The sequence below is a fragment of the Ranitomeya variabilis genome, chromosome 5 (genome assembly GCF_051348905.1).
Source record: "Ranitomeya variabilis isolate aRanVar5 chromosome 5, aRanVar5.hap1, whole genome shotgun sequence".
NCBI classification, from domain to species: Eukaryota; Metazoa; Chordata; class Amphibia; order Anura; family Dendrobatidae; genus Ranitomeya; species Ranitomeya variabilis.
In genome coordinates this window covers 249,548,689-249,569,323 of record NC_135236.1, presented here as the reverse complement: position 1 = coordinate 249,569,323, position 20,635 = coordinate 249,548,689, and the positions used below count along the sequence as shown (strand labels likewise).

Genomic DNA, 20,635 nt, shown 5'->3' with positions numbered 1-20,635 from the left:
TAATGGCAGCGAAGGAGCCAAGTCTATCCAAGAAGAACATCAAGGACAGACTGACATTCTATAGGAAGTATAAGGAAGTATAGGAATAGAATTGCAGGGGACTGGGGTAAAATTATTTTCTTTGATAAATCTCCTTTATATTCACTAGGGTATCTGGAAGAATACCTCAGGGGCAAAAAGATGAGCGCTACCATGAGTCCTGTGTGCTGCCAAAAGTAAAGCAACCTGAAACCATTCATATGTTAGGTTGCTTTTCATCCATGGAGTGGGCTCACTCACAATTTTTCCTAGGGACACTGCCTTGAATAAAGAATGAGATCTAACCATCCTCCAAGAGCAACTTCTCCCAAACTTCCAGGAGCAATTTGATGATGAACAAGAAGAAAACAGTGAAATTTTGGGTCCATGGCGAGAAAACTCCCCGATGTCAGTTTCATTATCCCCATAAGGACCAGGGGTTTTCCGTTTTTGCATTTCTATTTTTTCCTTCATTCTTGCCAGAGCCATAACTTTGTTATTTTTCTGTCAATATGGCCGTGTGATTGCTTCTTGCACTTTTGAACAAGTGACACATATCTGAATTCGGGCTCTCTGCCCCTAAATCATGCTGTTCTCAGATTCCATGACACAAACATGCTGACAGATTCCCAATAATTTATTAATGTATTTATTTGCCAATGTTTTTTTTCCACATCACAATCTTTATTAAAAATAACAAATAGAAATCTTGCAATATCAACACTGGCCACTGGGATTTTTTTAGACTTTAACTTCCTGCTATTTCTGTAAACCACACTTGTACTTAGCCACAATGAACCGGCTTTCACCCTATATTTTGTATTACAGCATCTAATGAGTGTGAACACAGGTCAGGTGGTCATGGAGGGGGTGCAATGGTCAGGTGTGACAACACATATTGTGATGGGTGGGGTCATAAGAGTGGGCCAGTGCAGCTTTAGTCACCGCCCAGTGCATAGTGAGCGGCGGCTGTAATTGTGCCGCAGCATTGACTGACAGCCAGCGCAGCATTAAAGCCAGCTGTCAGTCAGTGTTGGGGCATGGTTTCAGTTGCTGCTCATTATGCACTGAGCAGTGACGGAAGCTGCACTGGCCCACTCTAATGACTGATAGCCCGAGGCTGCCGAGGAGTAAAATTAATTTCCTCCTGGCAGCGGGGCTCTCAGTGCAGGTGCCGGGCAGTTTCCGAACTCTATTAATCTGCAGATTATTCCTATGTATGCAGGTTAATAGCAGTTCTTACATGACAGGTTCCCTTTAAGTTAGCTGACCACTCTCACAATCTGACTTCTAATTAGTGACAGAAACCCCACAAGAGCTTTAAAATATATTGGCACACCACACATTGGTACTGATACACAATAATGCTTTACAGAACAGTAGCAATAATCACTTTCCCCTTCTTTCTATTTCTGATAGTGCAGGGAAAGCCACATTCCGCCTGACATGAACGAGGTTTTTTTGAATAGATCCTCTTAGAAGTAACGCAGGTGAAGAATGCCGTAGCTGTGACATCACACTGTAAAACAAAGGTACAATACACAATTAAAATCTAGGACTGCACAGCTTTGATAAAAAAAAGCCCATTATTATTATATTAAGGTGATTTCACACTGCGTCCAGGCACCCTTTCATTGGTCCTGTTGGGGCTTACATCAGATCCGCCACCAAATTAGGATCCGGCGTATGCGCCGATGAGGCCTGTAAGATAGCGTTTACTGAATGTATTGGTGGACACTCGCTTAGCATGGGATTCAGTCACACAGGCACAAGTTTCCACTTAAACAGACTATCCGGTTTATTTTATGCAGCATAAACCAGGTCATGCACAGATCATTATATACATTTTATACTGCTTTAACTCACAGTCACTAAACATGCCGGACTTCTCACTTCGTCCAGTTACCATGGGGGACCGTACACCGAACAGTTCATCAATGTCCATGGAACACAACAAGCACCAACAGTCTATTCCACTGGCAGATACTTCTCTGCCGGTATGATAGCCCCCCTCCTGGGTGTTACCTTTCTGGAGCTTCTGCTCCACACGCTGACTCCTGGTCAGTTCGCTCTCTCTCCCAGGGAAGCTGCCGAATTGGGATCACAGTCCCGGACAATGCCTTGCTCACCAGGCCACCTGACAGTCCAGATCCTCAGACGGGCTGTAGCTCCCCCAATGCAGTGCCATTGCAGACTCTGCATACATGGCCTTTTCGTGCGCTTTTCAGGACATCCATCCCCACCTGGGACCATCCAACACAGGCCACTGCGTGTGCGGTTCAGGATGTCCGTCCCCACTTGGGACCATCCAACGCACACGCCTCTCAGTGAGCTATTCAGGGATCCGATCCTACTCCCAGGATCTCCCAACACACAAGTCTCTCAGATCCACAGCCTCTCAATGCGCTATTCAGGGATCTGGTTCACACACCACAGGACCTCCCAACACACAAGTCTCTCAGATCCACGGCCTCTCAGTGCACTATTCAGGGATCCGGTCCATACACAAGACCTCCCAACACACAAGCCATCCAGGATCTACACACTCTCCATCACAGAGCCCATGTGACCAAACCCTGGTCACATTATGTACTTGTAACCACCCCAATAGATGGGTGGTGTATTTTTAGCCAGACCCGCCCAGCTCTCCAACTAACCCTGCAAGCCTCCCTTTACAACTATACAAACACTTGTGGGACTACAGGTCCCAGAACAACATTACTGGCTTACAGCGCAGACTCCCTCTGCAACACATACCGGCAATTTACAATCCTGCCGGTCATTGTTTCACCATCAAAATCACAGATACGCCCCCATGCGCATCCCGAGGAGCACCTACAGTGCCCCCTAGCTGTAACAGGCGTAACTGCATCGCAGGCCATAGACTGTAACGGTGCTGACAGAGTGAACGTGCTCTGTTGTGCATCATTTTGGGAGTGTACTCAGATGTAGTATACCGAGTCTAGGTGTCCATCTCCAGTAGGCGTACACGCCCAAAATGATGCGCGACAGAACATATGTTCACTCTGTTGGCACCCTTATAGTCTATGGCCCCGTTGGCGCATACGCCCGAATCCCATTTTCTGGGGGATTCGGACGTAAGCCCCGACGGGATCAAAGAACAGTTTATAGGGTGCTCAAATTAAAATAAGTAGGCCCAGATGGACCAATTTTAGCATCCTACTTTGAAAAAAATGTATCCTATACTAGTATTTATATATGAAATTTTTTAAAACCTTGATGAAGCATGGATTAATGGGAAACGGTCATTACCAAAATACACTTCTTCTCATATCCAGGTGCTTTTATAAACTCAGATACTGTCATGTAGACTGAAACTGAGCGACTGCCGCACATTCTCTACATTGCAGTTCTGGTCTTGGTTTTGCACTTACCAACATTCGTGACACAGGTATCTGTGTACATCCATCTCCAGCAATTTAGGGGTGACCACTAATGGTCGTAGCTCCTTGTGGGTGTGCACATACTTCCATTTCTTGGTCACATGGTTCGGGGATATACCATGGCATGATATGCCACCCTGAAGAAAAGAACAGACTGATGTTGCAAAAAAAAAACTTACTTGCTATAGGGAATCTGTCACCAGGTGTTTACCACCTAATCTGAGAGCAGCATAATATACAGACACCCTAATTCCAGTGATGTGTCACTTACTGGGCTGCTTGCTCTAGTTTTGATAAAATCTCAGTTTTATCAGAAGGACATAATCACTAGAAGACTAGTAAACCTGCTGCCATGTAGTCATCCATCTCTATGAGCTCTGTATAACCCCACACCCACCACTGATTGGCAGATGTTTGCCTATGAACAGTGTACAGAGAAAGCTGCTAATCAGTGGTGTGGATGGGGTTATACAGAGCTCAGCATTTGAGACAACTGAAAGATCATCATCAGAAGCAGCAAATAAAACAGCGATTTTATCAAAACTGCAGCTAGTAACCCAGTAAGTGACACATCGCTGGAATCAGGGTCTCTGCTCTTATGCTGCTCTCAGAGGGGGTAGTAAAAACCTGGTGGCAGATTCCCTCCAATAGAAATCAATTATGAATTTTAGGAAGAAAAGTAACGACTGATATCACCTGGCACAATGTGGGGGAAAAGGCGCGCTGAACAGGCCTTTTAGAGTTGACTTCTTTATGAATCTCCGGTACAGATCTAAATAAAAGCAGGAAATAACGAAAGAAATGAAAGCTGCACATCACATACAGGAAATCCATACTCCAGTAAATATCTTATGATCAAAAGGAGGATTGTACCAGAAAGTAGAAGTGAAACATTCTCTAATATTTTCTTCTTATGGATGTTACTAAGCATAAAAATCTAAACCACTTCCGGTTCCGGCGTGCGTATGGACATTCGCTGGTGACAGCAGATCTGCACTGCCGCCATTCAATTTGGGGCTTCCCGACTTCAAACCAAGAAGAAAGCAGGGTAAAACCTGCACACGATCTTCCCCCAGGTGTCCTCCGTGTGTGATGGGTTGATGCCTTACTAGAAATGGGACCTCAACAAGAAAATCCCAGCTACTGGAGAGAGATCGCTGAAGCAAAATAGTGCCGAACACGCCACAACCAAAAATAACAGTAGGTCCTCTTCACAGATTGCTTCACAGGACTCAAAGGAAGGGGGAGATGATCATCTCATGGTCATCTCACAAAAACCCTAGCAGCCAAGGTAGCTAAAATGTTTGCACCCATCATAAATAAATCCTTGGAACAAACAGTCTCTGCCATGCTGCAGCTGATGCAGAACAGATTCAGTATTTCAGAATCTAAGAATTATTGGCTTACCAGAGTCACTCACTCCTAACTAGAGATGGGCAAATTTGATCGGGTCAGGGCTTACTCTACAAGCTATAGCGCTTACCAAAATAAGCTGCAGAGGGAACCCGGCTTCTTGGATCGCGCCGGCTGATCAGCTGTTTGGCTCCGCAGCTGCAAGTGTGGCGGCTGTGTGACAGTCATGACACATGCATGGAGAGCCCAACACACAGGCTGTCCATGCATGTGCTGTGACAGTGACACATGTAGCTGCGGAGCTGAACAGCTGATCAGCCAGCGCGATCCAGGAAGCCGGGTTCCCTCTGCAGCTTATTCGGTAAGCGCAATAGATTGCCGAATAAGCCCTGATCCGATCAAATTTGCTCATCTCTAGTTAGGAGTGATTGACTCTGGTCTATTGTGTGTCTTGTTTGCATAAATAAATAATACAATTTGTATATTTTTTCAAATATTATTGTGGTTTTCATTGTGGGGTTGATTGTGACCTTATTATACACTACTTTCTCTTGGTGTCTTTGTTCATATACATTTGTGTGTGGTCAGTGATCCCCCTTTAATAATTAGTAGTGCCCTCAAGTTCTTGCATTTTGCTGATCTAAGATATTGTCCAAAACGTAACCTCAATAATTCCAACTAATTGCATAGTATATCAGATCGCTCGCAAATAAGAAAAGCATAAGAAGATTCAATTTCATATATAAACAAAATATGAAATATAAGTACTCTCAAAACGCCACAATCTTGCCTTTTTTGGTTTATTACAGAAAATGATAAATACATTAAAGATACTAATGCTATATGATTAAATTGAAATGGAAAAACAAGGAAAAAACGACAGAAAGCTTATTAAAAAATGGAGAACTTTTATTGAGCATGATTATACACAAACGGAAATCTTTCAGTTAAGAGAGGTGTTTAGATATACATCATGGTACTGTACTGAAGAACTTATGGGGACTCTGGGAATAGTTAGAAGTTAATAAGAAGGCTTGGTTTATACCAGACAAGTATTATTCGTTCTTACTGTTCTTATCTTATTTTATTTAAATATTTTAATACTTATAAATATTGTTGTTGGAATAAAAATATAAAAGGATGAGATAGAAAAATATTGCACAAAATCTTTATCAAATGGAGTTACTTTGTGTAATCTTGAAATGTGAATATGAACTGTTGATTGTCGTCAGATGTAATTGCTTTGTCATCTCATCAAATAAAGTTTGCTTAAAAAAAAACTGAACCAGCTTGTGATTTAAAATGTTGTACCAGAGAGTTGATCTCCCAAACACGTGGAAAGAGTCTAAATTTCAGTGATGCTTCTAATGATGTTCAATTGTAAGAGGGTGGTGGACAGTAACACGCTGCCACTTTAAGAGACAGCACCCCCTTGTCTGGTGTGATGGAATGTCCTGCTTCCCCCTGCGATAGGCTGTGAAGATGAACTGCCCTAGAATTAGGGGATGAGTTGAGCCTGAACTGGGTGTGAGCTGAAGCTGCTAGAGAGAACGTTGTGCTGTTTGCTACAAGGAAGGTCCCACAGCCTGGGACGGAGTGTATGTGTGAAATTTGCAAGACTTTTCCGCAAAGGTGGCTGTTCTGTGCTAGCTCGTGAAGCCACGAATATACTGAGAAAGGGACTTACAGTTTCCAGGAGCATCCCTAGGATCCAGAAGCAAGGAGAAGACCACGCTTCACAGAGCTGACAGAAAGCCATGTGCACCACCATATTAGACTCCTGGGGGCCCCCTGGGACTGGACCTGAGTCCCCAACATCACCGTGAGTCTGTTCCTGTTTGGTGCACCTGTTAGGGCTTAGCGTAGGCTTCAGTAGTCAGTACACGGGAGCCATGTGGCCTGCTTAGTAAGGGCCAGGGAGGTTATACGTAGAGTAGCATCGTTATTTGTGTATTGTTTAAAGATGCTTGTGAGACATATTCTGAGTCTGTAATAGTTGGAGCACCGTGCTATTTTACGGACAAGATAAAGTTTATAACTCTTGTAAAGTGTCTCTTGCCATTGCATACCACTGTTTGCATCTTCCTCACCCACTTCATTCCTTGCCTCCCAATAAATCTACCCTTTGTTGTTTGCACCTCATCTTGTGTACAGTAGTCTTCCTGCACCGTGGTGGTCCCCCAGCCATCGCTTCACAATGTCTACAGCAAAATTTGACAATAGTTATAGAAGTTTACGGAAATCTATTTGTAACGACTCAACAGGTGCAACAGCATTATTCAGCCCCAAAACTTGTGGGACAGTTTTTGTGTCTGCCTACAAAAATAGGTACTGCTGAAGTGTAGGCTAGACAAAGTCCAAAGTGCTGTTGTCATTAAAAGAATTGGCGCTGTCAGTGTTCCCTTTGAGGGTATGTGCACACATCAGGATTCCTTGCAGAAATTTCCTGACAAAAACCGGACATTTCTGCCAGAAATCCGCATGCGGTTTTTTTGCGCGTTTTTTGTGCCTTTTTTTTGCGTTTTTTTCCCAATGCATAGAATAGCGGGAAAAACGTGAAAAATACGCAAAATTAATGAACATGTTCATTTTTTTACCGCAATACGTTTTTTTTGCGGAAAAAAACGCATCATGTGCACAAAAATTGCGGAATGCATTGTAAATGATAGGATGCATAATGTATGTGTTTTTTAATGCGTTTTTATAGAGAAAAAATGTGAAAAAAATGCGAAAATTCCTGAACGTGTGCACATACCCTGAAACTCCTTTTTCAAAAGCCTCTGACAAAGTCTTAAAGAACCATTGCAGTGTTTTTTTATTGCACTGCTGGAGTGGTGCTTTAAATGTAATTCCATTGCCCCCTATCTGATACTTCTGACTGTATCGAGTTTGTCACGCCTGACATTTTCACCGGCCCAAACATTTTGTGTTTTTGGTATGGATCCCATTGTAGCCCTTGCCAAACAATTGCAGGGCCTGTCGCTTGAAGTGCCAGACCTGCAACCTAGGGTCTCTCAGCAGCAGACTTGGTCTGGTGGGCAGTCAGGCAGAACCAGAACCTAAGGTGGTCCTCACGGATAGGTTTTCTGGGGATGGGATAAATTTATGGTGTTCCTTGAAGTCTGTAAGCTGTATTTTAGGCTTCGTCGTCATTCATCTGGGAATGAGGAGCTACGGTTTGGAATTGTTATTTCTCTCCTTCAAGGAAATCCTCAACCCTTGGCCTTTTCACTTCCGGTAGACTCACTGTCTCTCCGGTCGATTGATGGGTTTTTTGAGGCTCCAGGCCTAGTACAATGACCCGGACTGTGTCTCCCTTGCTGAGTCTACGCTACGTAACCTCCAGCAGGGAGACCGGCCGGCAGATTTATTCTGCTCAGAGTTCCGTAGATGGGCCACTGAACCCAATGGAAGGATCCTGATCTTAGGAGCCAGTTTTATCAGGACCTGTCTGAAAGACTAAAAGATGCTGTAGCGCATTACGAGACCCCTGAGTTGTTGGAGGCTGCCATGGCTCTGGCCATATGCATAGCTAGACGGCTCAGGGGTAGACCTTTTGTTACTCCTCCCCCCATGGCACTTCCTAAAATCAAGGTTCTCCCTGTGTGCTTTGTAGAACCAATGCAGTTAGGAGGGGCCTTCCCTCGGTATGAGTCTCTTACAGTTTGCTGCAAAACGGGGTTGTGTTGTTTTCTGTGGTCAAACGGGGAATTTAATTGGGGTCTGTCCTTCTTTAACTAAAGCACAAAAATCCATCGGAAAAATTCTTACCCCGGGTTCTGTGGAGGATAGAATGTGTATCTGTTTTTCTTACCCGCAGAAGTGGTTATTGATATGAAAACTGATAAAATATCCATACTCTTGGATACTGGTGCGGGAGCCAATATGGTGGATGATCGGTTCACATGGAACCTTGGTCTTTCCTGTAGTGCTCTGGCAAAGCCCGTCCCCTTGCAATTGATACATATTAATATATAAATATTCTAAAAGCAATAACATATAGATTTATTCAACAAACAATAAAAAGTGGGGATAGAACTGTACAGATAACCGCCAAATATCACTCAGGTAAAGAAGTTGCGCTTGGTAATAACTGTCAAGAAAGTGACGACAAATAACAGAAGTAAACATCCAATAAATATAAATGGATGAAAGGTGTGTCAATTTGTTCACCAAAAAATGCACATATTCCCAATTATACCCATGGTAGGATGCATGTGAAAAAAAGCTTATTGAAGTGGCATAAAAGGGTAGGTGCCCTATTTTCCTATATTACATATATAAACCCAGTGGTTTCAATGATTAGGAGCCGAAGACCCACACGATTAATGGCCTAAATACAGGACCTAGTATGCGCACGGGTTAATTGGGACAGCATGAGAAGGCGAACATCAGCGATGTTGTAATTACCTGCGGGTAGTGGCGGCGACCCGGACGCGCGTTTCGCGTGTGGCTTCGTCTGCGGGAAAGTATACCCCTTGCAATTGAGTCTGCGCCTCTCGGACAGGGACATTTTGTGCAAGTAGTGCATGGTGTGATCCTGTGAATAGGGGCTCTTCACATGGAGCTCCTTTCTTGTTATATTTTGGAAAGTCACTCTAATCCCATTGTGATGGGTCTTCCCTGGATGACTTAACATAATCCGGTCATAGACTGGCAGACCACAGAGATTAAGTGGAGTGATTTTTGCAAAAATAATTGCTAAAATCACTCTATCTTGCCTGTCCAATTTTGAGGAAGCGTTCTCTGAAAAGGGGTGTCAAGAACTGTCTACTTATCATGAGTATGACTGTATGTCACGCCAACATGGGAGATCTGGGAGTGGAAGATCCCTTCACATTTTGAATCACAGATCTTCCATTTACCCTGTGTATTTGGATCCCATATTTAATGAATTTGGTTTTCTTTGGTGCTGAAGAGCTTAACAACCCTTTCTATACTGGTCATAAACATGCAGCACCATTTCAGCTGGGTCTGATCTGGTTGTTAACTCTTCCTATAAAACCTGCATAGACCCTCTCTGTCCTGCCGGTGAAAGCTCTGCTTCCTTGCTCTTGGGAGACGCTGTGCTGAATAGGAGTTTGTTGTTGCTGTTGGAGATTCGTCTTTCTGTGCTGTGTGCTAAAGCTAAATGGTTGAAGTTTGGAGTTGGAGTTGTGGTGTTCTGTAGGTTGCTGTTGTACGTGTGTGTTTATCTCCTGTTCCTTTTTCCCCATTTAGTTTATTCCCCCCAGTCCCTATCCTCCTCCCTATTGTTGGTTTGTGCATTGGAATCCCTATTTTGTCTTTATGTCTGGTTTACCTTTAATTTCTGTCCCATGCCTCATGGGGCGAGGGAGGAGACAGATTAGGGTTTTTACAGGAGCACAGTACACTCGGAGACTCAGGCATCTCTTCCTTTAAGAGTACACTTGGGACAGCTCCAAGGACTATTTGAGGCCCCTCTTCTTTACTGAAGACCGTCACAGCGTGACACTGGCATTTTCATCCTCACAAGATGGTGCAGGGGACAGGAGAGGCACCGAAAAAACTATGAAGACGCCAGAGGGTGAGATTTAAAGAGCCACTCCAGCGCTGAAAACAAATGCTGGCATGGTGCTTTAAACATGGATTTACCCCCTTAGTGACAGAGCCAATTTGGTACTTAATGACCGAGCCAATTTTTACAATTCTGACCACTGTCACTTTATGAGGTTATAACTCTGGAACGCTTTAACAGATCCCGCTGATTCTGAGATTGTTTTTTCGTGACATATTGTACATCATGCTAGTCATAACATTTCTTCGATATTACTTGTGATTATTTATGAAAAAAAAACGGAAATATGGTGAAAATTTTTAGAATTTTGCAATTTTCAAACTTTGAATTTTTATGCCCTTAAATCAGAGAGATATGTCACACAAAATAGTTAATAAATAACATTTCCCACATGTCTACTTTACAACAGCACAATTTTGGAAGCAAACTTTTTTTTTGTTAGGAAGTTATAAGGGTAAAAGTTGACCAGCGATTTCTCATTTTTACAACAAAATTTACAAAACCATTTTTTTTAGCGACCACATCACATTTAAAGTCACTTTGAGGGGTGTACATGACAGAAAATTCCCAAACTTGACACCATTCTAAAACTACACCCCTCAAGGTGCTCAAATCCACAGTCAAGAAGTTTATTAACCCTTTACGTGCTTCACAGGAACTGAAACAATGTGGAAGGAAAAAATTAACATTAAACATTTTTTTTTGCTAACAGTTTACTTCAGAACCAATTTTTTTTATTTTTACAAGTGTAAAAAGAGAAAATGAACCACAAAATTTGTTGAATACGCCGATACACTATATGTGGGGGTAAACCACTGTTTGGGCGCACGGCAGAGCTTGGAAGAGAAGGAGCGCCGTTTGACTTCAATTCAATGCAGAATTGGCTGGAATTGAGATCGGACGCCATGTCACGTTTAGAGAGCCCCTGATGTGCCTAAACAGTGGAAATCCCCCACAAGTGACACCATTTTGGAAACTAGACCCCTTAAGAAACTTATCTAGATGTGTGGTGAGCACTTTGAACACCCAGGTGCTTCACAAAAGTTTATAACGTAGAGCTGTGAAAATAAAAAAATCAAATTTTTTTCTACAAAAATTATCTTTTCGCCACAAAATTTTCATTTTCACAAGGGTAACAGGAGAAATTTGACCACAAAAGTTGTTGTGCAATTTGTCCTGAGTACGCCGATAACCCATATGTGTGGGTAAACCACTGTTTGGGTGCACGGCAGGGCTGGGAAGAGAAGGAGCACCGTTTGACTTTTTCAATGCAGAATTGGCTGGAATTGAGATCGGACGCCATGTTGCGTTTGGAGAGCCCCTGATGTGCCTAAACAGTAGAAACCCCCCACAAGTGACCCAATTTTAGAAACTAGACCCTTTAAGGAACCGTTCTAGATGTTTGGTGAGCACTTTGAAACCCCAAGTGTTTCACAGAAATTTATAACGTAGAGCCAGGGCAGTTTCTAGCCCAAAAATGACACAGGGCGAGAGTAGGAAATTTCTCCCCCCCCCCCCCCCCCCCCGGCACCGAAAATAATAAACATTATTTTTGTGGGCTTGAGTAATAAATAGAGAGCAGGCTTGTATCTTCCCTTTTTTTAATAAATTATAATTTGCCTTTAACTTATATAGAACTTGGGGAAAAGGGACAAGTATGCTAATTATTAACGGTGAGAACAAAGTTGTAGGTAAATAATATCTATTAATTATTTTGGAAACAGATCCTAAAAATTGTAGGTTGCAGATTTATGAGAAACTGACTCTTCTAGATTTAGCCGCTGCAAAAGCATTAATAGCTTCCGAATTCAGCTTTTCTGCCAGTTCATTTTCTAATTCCAGGTCACATTTACTAATCTCTTCTAAAAGGAGATTGGCGAGACTTTCCCCAGATGTATCAGTAGCAGGACGATAGCCAATAAAATGTTCCTTTATTGCTACGTGATCATCATCTATATCAACAAATCTTAAGGTGTATGACAACTGTTCAGTGTGACCTGCATCTTGTGTGCAGTCCAACATTATTGAAAAATACTTAGATCTTTTGGCTTTTTCTAGAATACATTTCTTCACCTGAGAGGCCATCAAGCAGATAATTTCATTTTGAATTAAATTTCCACAGTAATGTGTATGGATTTCCTGGGAAGTAATTCGTTTTAAATGATCTCTCATTACTGGTTCAAATTTTCCAAGAAGCTCTATAAGCCCAAGGAAATGTCCATTATTTGGTGTAAACAATGTATTTGACGATCCTCGAAAAGCTAAATTATTGGTTGCCAGGTATACAGTTACTGCCATAACTCTTTCCAACACTTCTCGCCTGGGTGAGGATGCCACCAGACTGCCAAAGATGAGGTAAGTCAGCTGGGCCCCCTCCCGGGTTTCATGCTGTGGGGCATGCCAAATCAGCATGCCCCAAGGGTGGTTGGGGGGGGGGCAGGTGTGGGGGTCCCCATCCAAAAAAAAAGGCTAGCCCAACCCATCCCATCCCTCAGACCCCCTCACCTGTTCAGTGTGTCAGTGCCCTCTGCCCTCTGAGTCTGAGCGCGCTCAGACTGCTAAATGGGGCTGCTGGGAAGGGAAGGACTAATCCATAGGCAGGGGGTGGGCATTTTTGCTATACTGCTACCACTGTCAGACTAGACTGCAGCCTGTCCTGTCCAGCATTGAAATTGGCAACAGCCAGGCAGCCTAGTCTGACAGTGATAGTGTGTGTGCTTAGCTCTTTGATCACTGTCTCAGGGAGCGCCCGTGCTCAGCCGAGAGCGCGGCGCCCCTGCTATCAGTGTGGGAGTGGCCGAGCTGCCTCATCCTGGCTGTTCATTCTCGCTGTTCATCCAGCGCGGAGCGGAGGTGAGTCATACCTCCCAACTTTTGAAGATGGGAAAGAGGGACAAAGTTTGCGGCGCGCTTTGCGCGCCGCGGCAAATTTTAGGCCACGCCTCTGACCACACCCATTCATAATTAGTCACACCCATATCCACATCCCAACCACACCCATTTAGCACTGCCGATCACACTGTTTCATATACAATAATTATAAACAAAAAAATATGGCCACACAGTGCCCCATACTGTATAATGGCCACACATGATGCTCCATACTGTATAATGAACACACATGACGCTCCATACTGTATAATGGCCACACATGATGCTCCATACTGTATAATGAACACACATGATGCTCCATACTGTATGACCGCACATGATGCTCCATACTGTATAATGACCGCACATGATGCTCCATACTGTATAATGACCCCACATGATGCTCCATACTGTATAATGGCCGCACATGATGCTCCATACTGTATAATGAACACACATGATGCTCCATACTGTATGACCGCAAATGATGCTCCATACTGTATAATGACCGCACATGATGCTCCAGACTGTATAATGACCGCACATGATGCTCCATACTGTATAATGACCCCACATGATGCTCCATACTGTATAATGACCGCACATGACACTCCATACTGTATAATGACCGCACATGATGCTCCATACTGTATGACCGCAAATGATGCTCCATACTGTATAATGACCGCACATGATGCTCCAGACTGTATAATGACCGCACATGATGCTCCAGACTGTATAATGACCGCACATGATGCTCCAGACTGTATAATGACCGCACATGATGCTCCAGACTGTATAATGACCGCACATGATGCTCCATACTGTATAATGGCCGCACATGATGCTCCATACTGTATAATGGCCACACATGATGCTCCATACTGTATAATGGCCGCACATGATGCTCCATACTGTATAATGGCCACACATGATGCTCCATACTGTATAATGACCGCACATGATGCTCCATACTGTATAATGACCGCACATGATGCTCCATACTGTACAATGACCGCACATGATGCTCCATATTGTATAATGACCGCACATGATGCTCCATACTGTATAATGACCGCACATGATGCTCCATACTGTATAATGGCCACACATAATGCTCCATACTGTATAATGACCGCACATGATGCTCCATACTGTATAATGACCGCACATGATGCTCCATATTGTATAATGACCACACATGATGCTCCATACTGTATAATGACATACAGGCACGCAGCTCACACACAGGCACGCAGCTCACACGCACGCAGCTCACAAACACATGCAGCTTTGACACAAATGCATCACACACGCAGCCATCACACACACACGCAGCCATCACACACACACACACGCAGCCATCACACACACACACACGCAGCCATCACACACACACACGCAGCCATCACACACACACACACACGCAGCCATCACACACACATGCAGCCATCACACACACACGCAGACATCACACACGCAGCCATCACACACACACACACACGCAGCCATCACACACACACGCAGCCATCACACACACGCAGCCATCACACACACACAGCCATCACACACACACAGCCATCACACACACACAGCCATCACACACACACAGCCATCACACACACACAGCCATCACACACACGCAGCCATCACACACACACAGCCATCACACACACACGCAGCCATCACACACACGCAGCCATCACACACACGCAGCCATCACACACACGCAGCCATCACACACACGCAGCCATCACACACACACACGCAGCCATCACACACACACGCAGCCATCACACACACAGCCATCACACACACACACGCAGCCATCACACACACACACACACGCGCAGCCATCACACATGCAGCCATCACACACACACGCAGCCATCACACACACACACGCAGCCATCACACACACACACGCAGCCATCACACACACACGCAGCCATCACACACACACACGCAGCCATCACACACACACACACGCAGCCATCACACACACACACACGCAGCCATCACACACACACAGCCATCACACACACACACGCAGCCATCACACACACGCAGCCATCACACACACACACACGCAGCCATCACACACACACAGCCATCACACACACACACCCAGCCATCACACACACACACACGCAGCCATCACACACATCACACACACACAATCTCCTCTGTGATGCAGGGGCGGCTGATGTCCATGTGCAGCTCTCTGCTGAAGTCTTCAGTCTCCTGCTCACAGCTCTGCACTATCCCGGCACCTCCCCCGTCTCTCCTTCTCTGCCGGGATAGCAGCTAAGAGCAGAAGCCGGAGCTCCGTGCACACACAGCCAGAGGTAGTGAATCGCTGACCTTTCTTCTTGATTGCTGCAGGCTCTCTCCTTCAGCGTGGCAGCGCCGCACAGGGGGCGGGAGGGGGGGGGGGTGTTGCGCGGGCGGTCAGGAGGCAGCTTTTATATAAAAAAAAAAAAAAACAGGCTCTCTCTACGTCCCGGAAGTGGGCGGGGCTTCACCGGCGGCCGCAAATTCGGGATTTTAAATGCCCGAAGCGGGACAGCGGGACCCCGGTGCCAAAGCGGGACTGTCCCGCTGAAATCGGGACGGTTGGGAGGTATGGGTGAGTGGCGGCGCCGAGGTGGCCGCAACCATTATGTGCGGTGCGGGGGGGGGGGCGCGGCGACGCGAGGCGATGATCTGACCGCTCAGCTGTCAGATTTGCAGCTGAGTTCGGGCAGGGCGCGCCCGCGCTCAGCACTGAGCGCGGCATCCGCGCCCCTGACAGCCCTTAAACAGCAGCAGCAGCGGGCAGGGGACCACCGGGGCCCGAGGCCTCTCCTGCGCCCCCCGGCCCCACGGCGCCCCGTGTGGCCGCCCTGCCCGCCCTGTTGAAGAAACGGCCCTGCGTAGAGCCGTGAAAATAAAACATCCTTTTTTTCCCTCAAAAATGATTTTTTAGCTCACAATTTTTTGTGTAAATCATTTTATTGATAAGTAGTGTGTAATCATTCATAAGAAATCAGATCATCAACAAACTAATGCGTTTTGATATAATATTTTCCATTGTAACCATTTTAGAACAATAAAGTACCGTATTTTCTGGTGTATAAGACGACTGGGCGTATAAGACGACCCCCAACTTTTCCATATAAAATATGGAATTTGGGATATGCCCGCTGTATAAGACGGGGGTCATCTTATACGCCCAGTCATCTTATACGGCGTGTGGTTCCCAGGGTCTGAAGGAGAGGAGACTCTCCTTCAGGCCCTGGGATCCATATTCATGTAAAAAATAAAGAATAAAAATAAAAAATATGGATATATTCACCCCTCCGAGAAGCCTGGCTGTCACCGCTGCAAGCGTCTGCCTCCGTTCCTAAGAATTGCAGAGCGTGAAGGACCTGCGATGACGTCGCGGTCTTGTGATTGGTCCGTGACCGCTCATGTGACCGGTCACCTGACCGAGACGTCATCGAAGGTCTTTCACGCTCTGCAATTCTTAGGAACGGAGGCAGACGCTTGCAGCGGTGACAGCCAGGCTTCTCGGAGGGGTGAGTATATCCATATTTTTTATTTTTATTCTTTATTTTTTACATGAATATGGATCCCAGGGCCTGAAGGAGAGTTTCCTCTCCTTCAGACCCTGGAAATATCCAGGATCGCTCCCTGCACACACCGTACCCGGCGTATAAGACGACCCCCGACTTTTGGGACAATTTTTAGGGGTTAAAAAGTCGTCTTATACGCCGGAAAATACGGTATATTATTGTTCAAAATATTTTTATTCAACAAGAAGGAGAAATATACAAACATTATAACGGTAACCATTGATAATAATGTCAACATTCTACTCCCCTCTCCCTCATCAGGAGCTCCACTACCACTATGGTGATACCACAGCAGTTTATACAACAATTTGTATACAATATGAGAAGGGACAAAGCAGGTCACACTTACATGAAATAGCAAACAAAAAAATAACAAAATACATTAAGAGAAAAGAAAAAGAGAAAGAAAGATAAGAAAGAAAAGAAGGGAAGAACGGAGATCGGTACAGGTACAATGATAGGACTCCAACAGCCTACTACTTAGTAATTTTCCATTATAAGGAATGAGGTAGTACACCCTGTGACACCCACATCTGAAGATGTTGAGCTTCCTTAAATTGTATCCACGGATACCACATCGCATACCAGCTGACACCCGACCTGTCATCGAAAGCCCTCATCTCCTCCATCCTGCACAGTACATCCAACGCCTCCACCCAGTCTATCCTCCTCGGCGCAACGGGGGATCTCCACAATCTGGGTATGATTTGGCGCATTGCATTCATGAAGAACGGCAACATACTCCTCTTATTTTTGGACACAGAGCCCGGGAAAATTGATAATAAAGCTATCTCCGGTGTCGCCTCTACTTGCTTGTTTGTAATATGATTATATAGGGCAAATATGTCGTTCCAGAGGGGCCTGACACCACTGCAACTCCACCATATATGTAACATGGATCCCACCGCCCCATTACATCTCCAGCAGGTGTCCGATATTGTCGGGTCGATTCTATGCAACCTAGCAGGTGTTCTATACCACTGTGTTATAATTTTATAATTCAGCTCCTGGATTCTACAAGAAACCGACATCCTATGTGCGCATGTGAAGGCCCTCACCCACACCTCAGGTGCAATCTCTTTGTGCAATTCCCTTTGCCATTGTACTGTACATCTGAGAGGCCCATCTCCCATCCCCCCAGACACTATCAAACCGTATATCAAGGAAATAGAATGTGTCGGGCCCTGAGACATAAAACACAATTGCTCAAAAGGAGTGGACATGCGGTACGAGCCCTCCAACCCCAAAGACCCAATGTAACTCCGAAGTTGCAGATACTGCAGCCAATGCCCCGGCATTTGCCTCCCCTCTCCCAGAATCTCTCCCAATGATAAAATATCTGTCTGACTGGTCACGTCTCTAATGCGAGGAATAGCCCCTTGAGCACTAGAACAAACTATAGATGTTGAATGTTGTAATTCAGGGGGGAGTCCAGGGTTACCAACCAAGGGAGTTAATGGTCCCGGAATGGTTGCCAGGCGGAAACGCTTCGCAAAACGCCTCCAAGATCTCACAATAGTGTACAGTGTCGGAGATATATCCATTTTCCCTAGATCAACACAGTATGGGAGCCAAAAAAAACCCAAACATAGGCTAGGAGATGATTCATATTCAATGTCCACCCAGAGTTTAGCTGTCTTATTATGGAATATATCCAGGACACAGTTTCCAATAGTCGCCGCATGATAGGCTCGTAAGTCGGGCAGGCCCGCACCTCCATTTTCCTTACGTCGAACTAACTGGGCGTGGCTAATACGAGAACGCCCGCTATGCCATACAAATTTTCTCATTGTTTTATGCAGACCCAAAAAAAAAGGACCCCTCCACATCCCACGGAATAGTCTGGAAAATATATAATATTTTAGGTAAAATATCCATCTTAAGGGCATTAATTCTCCCAAACCATGACAGTGGCAAACGATACCAGGCCTTTGTCTCTTTCTCTATCAAACCCCGAAGTGGAAGGAAATTAAGATCAAATAATTTCTGAGGATCAGCTGGGATGTGAACACCCAGATATTTAATGGAGTGTTTATTCCAGCGAAAAGGGAAACTGGACCTAAGCTGTTCTACCTCACTTTCCTGAATATTTATATTAAGCAATTCTGATTTCTGCAAATTAACCTTGAAATTACTCAACTCCCAAATATTTCAAACTCTTTTAGAATAGATGGTAGACTGACTCTAGGAGAGGTCACATATAATAAGAGGTCATACGCAAATAGAGCCAGTTTATGTTCCGTGTGACACACCTGAATCCCCTTAATCGACTGATTATGCCTGAGAGCATTAGCCAACGTCTCCATTACCAGGATGTAGAGATATGGGGAGAGTGGACAACCCTGACGCGTCCCGTTTTTAATTGAGAACGGCGCCAACAACTGTCCATTTATTCGCACTCTAGCTGATGGATCATAGTAAAGAGCGATAATCCAGTTCCTCATCCTCTGTCGTATACCTATTGCCTCTAATGTAGCCTCCAAAAATCCCCAGTGGACTCTATCAAAAGCCTTCTCGGCATCGACTGATAACAAACATAAAGGAATCTCCCTAGCTCTGGCCTTTGAAATCAAGGATACTGTCTTGATAGTATTATCCCTAGCTTCCCTGCCCGGGACAAAACCCACCTGTTCTCTATGTATCAAATGTGGGATATATGGATTAAATCTAAGAGCTATCATTTTAAAGTACAGTTTAATGTCTACATTAATTAAAGAAATCGGCCGAAAATTGGAACATAGTGAATGGTCCTTACCCTCTTTGGGTATTACAGGAATGAGAGCCTGTGTAGAGTGGAACGGGAAGTGACATGTTTGTGAGATACTATTGAATGCCTTCCCCATGAGAGGAACACATATATCCTGACATGTTTTATAAAACCTAGGCATAAACCCATCCGGTCCCGGACATTTACCTATTTTTAGGTTCTGAATAGCCCCCTTTAATTCTATTTCTGAAAAGTCCTGTTCCAAATTGTCTAGTACTTCCTCCTGTAAAATCCCAGGTGAATGTTTCTCCAGATACTCTACTATATGTGGTTTTGATGTTGAAGCATTATTCCCCCGTTGAGTTAGATTATACAAGTTAGAGTAGTATTTTCTAAATTCCTCTAATATCTCTGTCGTAGAATGTACTAAAGTTCCCACCGAGGAGTTTATACTAAAAATCGGGGTCTGTATAAGTCTAGGGTGCAAGGATCTTGCCAGTAACCGTCCACTTTTATCCCCATACTCAAAGTAAAGGCCCCGTCTCACATAGCGAGATCGCTAGCGAGATCGCTGCTGAGTCACAAGTTTTGTGACGCAACAGCGACCTCCATAGCGATCTCGCTATGTGTGACACATACCAGCGATCAGGCCCCTGCTGCGAGATCGCTGGTCGTGTCAGAATGGCCTGGACCTTTTTTTGGTCGTTGAGGCCCCGCTGACATTGCTGAATCGGTGTGTGTGACACCGATCCAGCGATGTCTTCACTGGTAACCAGGGTAAACATCGGGTTACTAAGCGCAGGGCCGCGCTTAGTAACCCGATGTTTACCCTGGTTACCAGCGTAAATGTAAAAAAAAAAACACAGTACATACTCGCCTTCTGATGTCCGTCAGGTCCCTCGCCGTCTGCTTCCTGCTCTCACTGACTCCCGGCCGTACAGTGAGAAGTGAGAGCACAGCAGTGACGTCACCGCTGCGCTCTGCTCTCACTGTACGGCCGGATCTCAGTCAGAGCAGGAAGCAGACGGCAAGGGACCTGGACACCGAAAGGCGAGTATGTAGTGTTTGTTTTTTTTGGTAACCAGGGTAAACATCGGGTTACTAAGCGCGGCCCTGCGCTTAGTAA

The 20,635-nt window shown here is 44.9% G+C and overlaps 1 protein-coding gene across 1 annotated transcript in view; it reads right to left on the bottom strand.

The window, feature by feature from the left end:
- Positions 1 to 1,095: 1,095 nt before the first annotated feature.
- LOC143774969 (uncharacterized) overlaps positions 1,096 to 20,635 on the bottom strand; it is a 76,016-nt gene continuing 56,476 nt past the window's right edge. Inside the window, exons 17-19 of the mRNA XM_077262779.1 lie at positions 4,119 to 4,194; positions 3,414 to 3,559; positions 1,096 to 1,537 (exon numbers count right to left, since the gene is read on the bottom strand). Of these exons, the coding sequence (XP_077118894.1) occupies positions 1,408 to 1,537; positions 3,414 to 3,559; positions 4,119 to 4,194 (352 nt within the window). The 3' untranslated portion in view covers positions 1,096 to 1,407. The remainder of the gene's footprint in view (positions 1,538 to 3,413; positions 3,560 to 4,118; positions 4,195 to 20,635) is intronic.